The 9,306-nt window shown below is 38.0% G+C and overlaps 1 protein-coding gene across 1 annotated transcript; it reads left to right on the top strand.

Annotated features, from left to right (window-relative positions):
- Nucleotides 1-300: 300 nt before the first annotated feature.
- LOC104000640 (ribonuclease TUDOR 1) lies at nt 301-9,208 on the top strand. The gene is made up of 17 exons (XM_009422728.3): nt 301-439; nt 1,152-1,316; nt 1,575-1,649; nt 1,737-1,850; nt 1,943-2,047; nt 2,343-2,549; nt 2,677-2,892; nt 3,001-3,108; nt 4,693-4,863; nt 4,950-5,147; nt 5,223-5,570; nt 5,655-5,885; nt 5,963-6,151; nt 6,230-6,307; nt 6,397-6,591; nt 7,530-7,907; nt 8,695-9,208. The coding sequence occupies exons 2-17, from the start codon at nt 1,167-1,169 to the stop codon at nt 8,884-8,886; spliced, it is 2,955 nt and encodes a 984-aa protein (XP_009421003.2). The 5' UTR covers nt 301-439; nt 1,152-1,166; the 3' UTR covers nt 8,887-9,208.
- The last annotated feature ends 98 nt before the right edge of the window (nt 9,209-9,306 follow it).

Genomic DNA, 9,306 nt, shown 5'->3' with positions numbered 1-9,306 from the left:
TGTTAAATATTTGGGAAGTAAATTTAGTACATTATAAATATTCTAAATTGACAAATACTAACCCCCAAGATTATTTGATTAAATTATTCATGAGAATATCATTTTGATTGGTTCCATTACAATAGTTGTCTACGTGCGCATAATGTGTGTATATATATATATATATATATATATATATATATATATATATATATATATAGTGCAAAACATACGTCATTTAAAACTGAAAATTGGGAGATTCATCCGATCTTTTGAGAGGAATATAAATGCCATTTGCGAATTTGGGTAAATATATATACACAAAATTTTCCGGACCATCGTTCGTTCGCATCTTCGTCGCGGCGGAGTTCCCAGCGAGACCATCCCCAAGGATCACTAGCATTCGTATCGGGCTCTTCCGATCCGTCGGAGACCTGCCCTCTGTCGAGATCGGATCGAGGTAAGCCTCCTCTCTGGATCTTATCGATTGTTACGAAATGGATAGCGTTTCCCTTCCGGAAAAGACTAACTTTTTTTTTTTTTCCTTTGATCGCGAAGAGATTTCTTCTTTCTCCGAGGGGTTGACAGGATTTACGTTTCTTGCGATTCTTCTTCTTTTTGTTTGCGCTGTTTTGCTTCCACTGGTGCCCATCTGCTGCTTCACTGCTGGTTTCTATTTTTGTTCGTTTTGATATCCCTTTCAAGGGTCCATGGATGGTTATTTTTTTCGATGTTATGGAGATCTGATGCGATTTTGTATCATATCGATTGAAATGTCATTGTCTTCTCCAGATCTGTGAAAAGATCATAACTTTATGCGCGTCTCATGCTCCTATGAAGATGTTATTGGTAGACGTTGGACACGAAAATGAGATCTTTTTGAAATACACGAGAGCTAGTTACTTAATTAAGTATTATCTCCAGCAACACTACATTTTGGTTGACTTAGCATGATTTCCCTGTCTTCTCTTCTTCCCTTCTTTGGCCTATAATTACAGCAGATGAGTTGTTGGTGCTATCTTTTGGTGGTTGTTTGCTAAACAAGAGAATTTTATGCCGGGTTATGATTGCATGATTGAAACAAGAATTGTGTTATGAATAAAGAGGCTTGTCGGTCGTTCTTGGATCATATTCTACTTTCCTTGTCGTGAAATTGTGTATATTGATTCTAGGGCTTAGCTCTCGACATGGCGTCCACAGTAGGAGCAACAGGATGGCTGAGAGGAAAAGTCAAGGCCGTTCCTTCAGGGGATTCTCTGCTTATCATGGGAAGCACAAAAGCAGAGATCCCTCCCGAAAAGACCGTCACTTTGTCTTCTCTGATCGCCCCTAGACTGGTATGAGTGTACAGTATGGATATGATTGTTCTCTGACCATTAATTATGAGGACAAACAGACCAATCTGTGATTTGTTTGGTTCTCAGCGCATCCTGATTATGGTAACATACATTTCAGAGGAAAATTTTCAGTAATTATCTTACAAAGAGTTTTGATTCTTTAAATCAATGCCTGAACATGTCATAGTTTTCTTTTTTTTTCCCCTTAATATGGAGAAGTACTACTTCTGCCTAATGCAATATTGGATTGTGAATTAGGCTCGTCGGGGTGGTGTGGATGAACCGTTTGCATGGGAGAGCAGGGAGTTTCTGAGAAAACACTGCATTGGAAAGGTCCTTGATTGGAATCTTCCTTGATTTCCGAGTATCTTATATATTCTTCAGAAGTAAACATACACCTCATAGTCTTGATTTCTTCAGGATGTCACTTTCAAGGTGGACTACACAGTTCCATCTATTGGGAGAGAGTTTGGCACTGTTTTTCTTGGAGATAAGAATGTTGCCTACTTAGTTGTTTCTGAAGGATGGGCAAAGGTACTAGTAACTTACACTCTTTGTTCTTTGCTTTATATGCTGTTCCAACAATTTCACTGCTGATATCTTATCTTTATTTTTTTCTTCATCAGGTTAGGGAACAAGGCCAGCAGAAAGGTGAAGCAAGCCCATATTTGACAGAGCTACTGCATTTGGAGGAGCAAGCCAAGCAACAGGGCTTAGGTCGCTGGAGCAAGGTTATCTTGCTTTTTATCTGGTTCTATTTGTTGTTTCTTTTGACTGTTTCCTGTAAAGAATAGCATCTTTTTCTCTTCTCACAAAATACGTGTTTGCATCCTTTGGCTTGTTTATAAGATATTAATGTGGATATTAATGTCTCTTGAAATTCAAACCTTAAGGGTCTGCTTTTTTTTTTTAAGTTTAGTTTGTGTTTATAAGATATATGACAACAACCAACAAGCATTAAAACATGTGCATGATAATTAAAGATTGGAGGAGTATCACACGTTTCTTATTGATCAACTTTTTTAGGTACCTGGTGCTACCGAGTCAGCTGTAAGAAACTTACCACCTTCAGCCATTGGTGATCCTAGTAATTTCGATGCAATGGGGCTGCTAGCTGCAAACAAGGGCAGACCCATGCAGGGCATTGTAGAGCAAGTCCGTGATGGCAGCACTCTTCGTGTCTACCTCCTTCCTGAGTTCCATTTTGTTCAAGTTTTTGTTGCAGGGGTTCAGGTATGTTTTAAAACATGACCAAGAATATTTTATTTTAAATGTGATTTTCTGAACAAAACTGTGGAATAAATGTTTACCTTTTGCCCTTCTTTTACTTATGTGGCAAAATTGTTTTTCTTAATTATAGGCTCCTTCAATGGGAAGAAGGCCCACTAATGACACAATTCCTGTGACTGAGGTGTCTACTGATGATACAAATGGAGAAATTTCAGGTGAATCTCAGCAGCCACTAACATCGGCCCAGAGGCTTGCTGCTTCTTCGCTGTCAATAACTGAAGTTTCACCAGATCCATTTGCGAGGGAAGCCAAACACTTTACAGAAATCCGTGTTTTGAGCAGAGATGTAGGTTCTTTTTGTGTTTTTAGCTACGTCTTAGTACCAAAAGTTCTATTCAATTTTTTCTTCATTTGTTTTCTATGATCTATTTTCACTGAATTTCGAACTGTGCAGGTCAGGATCGTGCTAGAAGGTGTAGACAAATACAGCAATTTAATTGGCTCAGTTTATTATCCTGATGGTGATACTGCAAAAGATCTTGCTCTTGATCTTGTGCAAAATGTATGTAAGGCTATGCAATCATATAGCAAGCAATAATTACTGCTTATGTGAGAACACTGAAACATTGTGGCGCAAATTTGACTTTTCTAGTGATAATATTACTAGGGATGGAAATGGATCGGATTCTGGAAAGGCCAGTTCTTTATTTTCTTGTAATTACCAAATGCTAATTTGTATATGAATTTTAGACAGACACTACATAAACAGTAATCATGTTTGCTTAAAATGCATATGGTAGATATGAATAACACGTGACATTTATGGATTTAACGTGAATGTTATATAATCAGCCACAATATCAACAAATAGTTAAGAAAATTACTTGAATATATTTTTCATATTGTCTGGATAGGATACATATGTGAACAGAAAAAATAAGAATGAAAAAAGAGAATACACTGAATGAAAGAACAAATCAATTAATGTCTTTTGTGGATTAATATAGGTAAATTCAACAGCTTGAGATATATTTGGATATCAAATATGATAATTTAAATATGCATGTGAATATGTCATACACATTTATGCAATCACATAGTGAACAATTGTGAACGTATATTATCCCACCTACTTTTACCCAAGATATTATACATTTTTAATGTTGTGTTGTTTTAATTCTCTTCATTGACTAATTTTCTTTTAAATATCCTTGTTATTTAAGTGCATCCTCCCTATGGTCTCTAGTTAAACTTGTATGGTACCATGGAGTAATAAGGCATCTATGGTAGTTTCTAAACCTGTATGTTAACATTTTTTGTTCATGAAATAATAATAAGGATATCTGCAGCATTAGATGCTAGATTGTTAGCTCGGAATACAGATATAGAAAAAAATCCGTCTCTTTTTTCCTTCTTTTGTGTGGGTTTGTTGCGAAGGAGGGGGCATTGAAAACTTATAAGTTGTTTTCTGTTATGATACTTAGATTGCTAATTATGGGGCTTGACTTTCTGATGACCTGTAGCCTAGTCAATTCCACTGTTGATATTGTCAACCCTCGCCAATGATATCATACCGGGCCAAATAATCTTCCCAGATGATTTCAAGCTCGGAATTGAGGCCTCTAGAGGCAACGGAGTGTGCATACCCATTTACACTTCTTGGAATTTCCTATACTTAACAGAAATTTAATAATAATACAAAGACTAGTCTCATCACCTGAATGGCATTCATTTTAGGCAGCTTATTCTTATACAAGGTTTATGCCTTGTTTTCTGTCTGAGTGCTTTTGTTTAGGTGATAAGCCATTGTGCTTTGCTATTCATTTAACTACACTTGGTATGCATACTTCTTTGCATTTTGCAAGAACCTGTTGTTGAAGCTGCAAATAAAAGATGGTACCATGATCATATCAGTTTTTCTATGCATTGTCTTGTTTTTTTAATCTTGTCATTCTGTGGAGTGATGCTTTGGGCATTTCCTTTAAAGTCTGGTTAGGAAGGTAACTGTTGTTTGCGTATGAATTTTCTAGTTCTGCGTTAATATATTTACTCATACATCTGAACATTTTGATAACAGTTACTTCTATGCTCGTTATATAATACAAGCTATGTCCTGAATGCTAACATTGTTTTCCTTCCTACAAAGGGTTTTGCTAGATTTCTGGAATGGAGTGCAAACATGATGGAGGATGAGGCCAAACGAAAATTGAAGGCTGCTGAGCTTCAGGCGAAGAAGGATCGCCTTAGAATTTGGACAAACTATGTGCCTCCAGCTTCAAATTCGAAGGCAATTCACGACCAAAATTTTACAGGAAAAGTATGCGTTTTTTTACCCAGGTCTTCTTGAAGCCAATTACATATCATTCTTGTGCTTGAAGTCTGCAATTGATTTGTCAACTTTAGGTAGTAGAGGTTGTGAGTGGAGACTGCATAATTGTTGCTGACGATGCTGTTCCCTACGGCAGCCCCTTAGCTGAGCGTAGAGTTAATCTTTCAAGCATCAGAGCACCAAAGATGGGAAATCCTCGGCGAGATGAAAAGCCAGTGCCCTATGCCCGTGAGGCCAGGGAATTCTTACGTACACGTCTTATTGGCCACCAAGTATGCTTATTTGCTTGATGTATTGGATGGAGAAGATATATAAAGTTAGTAGTCTCATAATGCATTTGTTGCCAGGTAAATGTGTCAATGGAATATTCTAGGAAGGTTGGTGTGGCTGATGGACCTAGTACAGTAGTATCTAGTTCAGCTGATTCTAGAGTCATGGATTTTGGGTCAGTCTTCCTTGTGAAGAGTGAGAATGATGAAACCTCTTCTCCATCTGTTAACCAACCAGGAGTAACAAATGTTGCCGAGATGGTTGTCTCACGGGGTTTTGCCACTCTAGTCAGACATCGAGATTTTGAAGAAAGGTCAAATCATTATGATGCTTTACTGGCTGCTGAATCTCGTGCGATTAATTCAAGGAAAGGGATTCATTCTGCCAAGGATCCTCCAGTTATGCATATAACTGATTTGACAATGGTCAGAAATGGAATAATTGTTTATTACATGACACAATCTTTGTTTGTCATGGTATGTAATAGAAGTTTCATGTTATCTGTACAGGCATCTGCAAAAAAGGCACGAGATTTCTTTCCTTTTCTGCAACGGAGTAGGAGGCATGCTGCTGTTGTTGAATATGTCCTCAGTGGTCATCGATTTAAGTTACTGATTCCTAAAGAAACATGCACTATTGCATTTTCATTTTCTGGTGTTCGGTGTCCTGGTCGGGAGGAGCCTTTTTCAGATGAAGCTATTGCTTTGATGAGAAGGAAGATATTGCAACGGGATGTTGAGGTGCCAATTGTCCATTTATTTAGCTTGAGGCATACCATTTTCATTACTAAGATAGATCTCATGGTTATGTTGGACAGATTGAGGTGGAAACAGTTGATAGGGCTGGGACATTCTTAGGCTCCTTATGGGAATCAAGGACCAATATGGCTGTTATCCTCTTGGAAGCTGGATTGGCTAAACTTCAAACCTCCTTTGGCTCTGACAAGATTCCAGATGCTCACCTCCTGGCACAGGCTGAACAGTCTGCAAAGCACCAGAAGCTAAAAGTAAGTTACGGTTGCTGAGTTATTTGTTATTGAAGCTTTGTATATCATGGTATATAACTTTTATCTTTCCTTTGCAAGATCTGGGAAAATTATGTTGAAGGACAAGAAGTTTCAAATGGTTCCTCTACTGAAGCAAAACAGAAAGAAATGCTCAAGGTGATCTTCAAGAAAGAGTATCTAACTTGCTTGCTATTCTGACACCTAACCTATAAGATGAACAGAGCTTTCCTTGTTGATCAATGCAGGTCGTAGTTACAGAAGTCCTTGGTGGTGGAAAATTTTATGTCCAACCTGTTGGTGATCAAAAGGTGGCTGCCATTCAACAGCAGCTTGCTGCATTAAACATTAAAGAGGCTCCAGTAATTGGTTCTTTTAATCCTGCAAAGGGTGATATAGTTCTGGCTCAGTTCAGTGTAGACAATTCCTGGAATAGAGCCATGGTACGTCCTAAGTATTGCTATGATTTCTTTCATCTATTTGTTAGTCGGACTTAATTGTCGTGGTAGTGTTATTTAAGATTGTTTTAAGTGAAATATTGTTGTCATCTTTGCTAAGATTGGTCAATCACATTTTTATTATCTTGTAGCGACAAAAAAGTTCTAGGGTCAAGATACAGGACAGGGCGGCAATACAAAATAGCAAGATGACAGGACAGTGTGAAATTTGCATAGGTCATCCTATAACCTGTATCCATCGATGAAAAAGATAAGACAAGCGTACCTGTGATGCTAGATACAAAACCCCATGTAACTTGGGTTTTTTTATCCTGGCTCAGCCTCTGTAGAACCTGAGATCAGAGGGAAATCCTGATTTTCAAATTTGTTGTGCACTTCAGAAAAGGTTCCCTGAGACCCATGGCCGATTTGGGGTATCAAGATAAGAATTGTCATATGCTAACCCCTCATTGACCTCTATGATGAGGCCATCAAAGAGGACCTGTCCTCGAGCACTGTAGTGTACAACATTGGTCAGTGTATGTAATGGCATTGCCACAACTATTAAGCATTACATTGTTCCATTTCGTTAGCAAACTAACCAGCAAGTTACAGGGAGACATTAAATGGAAGCTACATCAAGAGCATGTTCCTTTGTAAAGGTCAAAAATGAGTTTAGTTTATTAATTAAGTGCTTCAGTTCTATGTAAGAGTACGGGCACTTGTCAGTTCTTGCAGTTCTATCTTTTTGGCTCTTCTGATGGTAAATACTCTTGTTTTGCAGTTTGCAATATTGATTGTTCAACATTAAGCTTTTATTTTAGAAACATGTGTCACACCCTGTATTCTAGTCCTCGACTGTATGTGAATGAAAATTGTGCTTCATTAGAATTTTTTAATTGGTTTCTTGATGTCTGCCTCTGTAATTACTTCAACGCATGCAGATTGTAAATGGACCACGAGGGGCCGTGAAATCACATAATGACACATTTGAAGTCTTCTATATTGATTTTGGAAACCAAGAAATTGTCCCATATAGTCTCCTACGACCTCTCGATTCTTCAATACCATCAGCACCTGGTTTGGCTCAACTTTGCAGCCTTGCATACATAAAAGTACCTAATTTGGAGGACGATTTTGGTCAAGAAGCTGCAGAGTATTTGAGCGAATGTACATTGAACAATACAAAAGAGTTTAGCGCTATGATTGAGGAAAGAGATGCCTCAGGAGGGAAAGCAAGAGGACAAGGAACTGGAACGGTGTTGGTGGTGACTCTCGTTGATGTTGGATCTGAAGTTAGTATTAATGCTGCCATGCTACAGGTTTGAGCATCTGATCTTATCTGAATATATTTTTTTCATTAACTTGATTTTTAGTCATCTTATTAATTAACTCCAGTAGAAATCGAAACTAGTTCAACCTTTAATAAGTCTGTAGGTTAATAATTTAACTTGATCTGTTGGTGTCAATCATGGATTGGATCTTGTACTTATCTGATGCTGTCTACGGAAGAACATTTATTTGATATGTTTGGTCTGGTAGCAACTGAAATTGCAAATTCCTTGGAGTTCTTTGCGGTTCTGTATGACAATGTACAATTGATCTATGGGAATGTTATCTTCTTGGATTTTAATTTGTACCACGAATTACTTCCTTTTCTAGAGAATAATGGACTGCATGGTCCCATGTCTAAAAAAATACTTGGGCGCCATCACCTCCACAAGCATAGAATCTCTTCAAGATGATACAAACCAACCAGTATGCCAAGGCCTGGTCGGCGGTGCTATGTCGCTAACCAAGTTTCTACAGCAGAAGCAACAAATGACTAGAAATGCAATTTGCATTTGCACTCCCCCTCTTCTAGATATATAAATTCTCCTACTTGACTCCAAAAGACATCCATGTTTATTTATTGCTTTTTACAAATTGAAACCGAACATATAGGACTTTATCTCATCCTACTGGCTTGTTCTGATCCGATGATCCTTGTTTGTGCTTGATATTCGACCTGTTTGTTCTTGATTACTCCAAAATTCTATTATATCATGCACATTCAGCTCGAGTTTTGTTAGTATCCTGTTTCTGATCTGTTGAATTGTACGAACACAGGAAGGGCTTGCTAGACTAGACCGAAAGAAGAAATGGGACACTAGAGAACGCAAGGCAGCTCTTGATGGTTTGGAAGAGTTTCAAGCTAAAGCAAAACGAGAGAGGCTGAAGATTTGGCAATATGGTGATGTCCAATCTGATGACGAGGAGTTAGCGCCACCACCTCCAAGGAAAGCTGGCGGCCGTCGATGAGAGAACTGATGCGAGCGAGGGTAAAAATAAGGTTCCGAGATATAGGGAGAGAGTTTGTAGTTCATAGTTCGCTTTGAGTAGCCATTTATACCTCTATATTTCTCACTTTGGATTTTGTTTTCCTTTTTATCCCAAGACTTGAAGAAGTCATTTTTTCCCCCCTAGCTTTAAATAAGGTATCACCCATAACTTATCTCTATTTGGAAACCAAGCTTGTATGTGCCCATAGATTTAATTAAAACTCGGCTTATGTTGTTTCCATTTTACTTTGTGGAAAGCAGGAACTTTTCGTTCGATCTATATTTGTGACTTTTCATGTCAACCTTGTTCATGTTCTTTACTATTACGACTGCCGCCGGGAATAATTTCTCTGGAGCTACAGAAAGCTTCTTGTTTGAAATCTTCAATGTTGTCGAATGT

Source organism: Musa acuminata, chromosome BXJ3-10 (assembly GCF_036884655.1).
Source record: "Musa acuminata AAA Group cultivar baxijiao chromosome BXJ3-10, Cavendish_Baxijiao_AAA, whole genome shotgun sequence".
NCBI classification, from domain to species: Eukaryota; Viridiplantae; Streptophyta; class Magnoliopsida; order Zingiberales; family Musaceae; genus Musa; species Musa acuminata.
The sequence above is the reverse complement of the archived record's forward strand: the minus strand, read 5'-3'. Positions and strand labels throughout refer to the sequence as shown.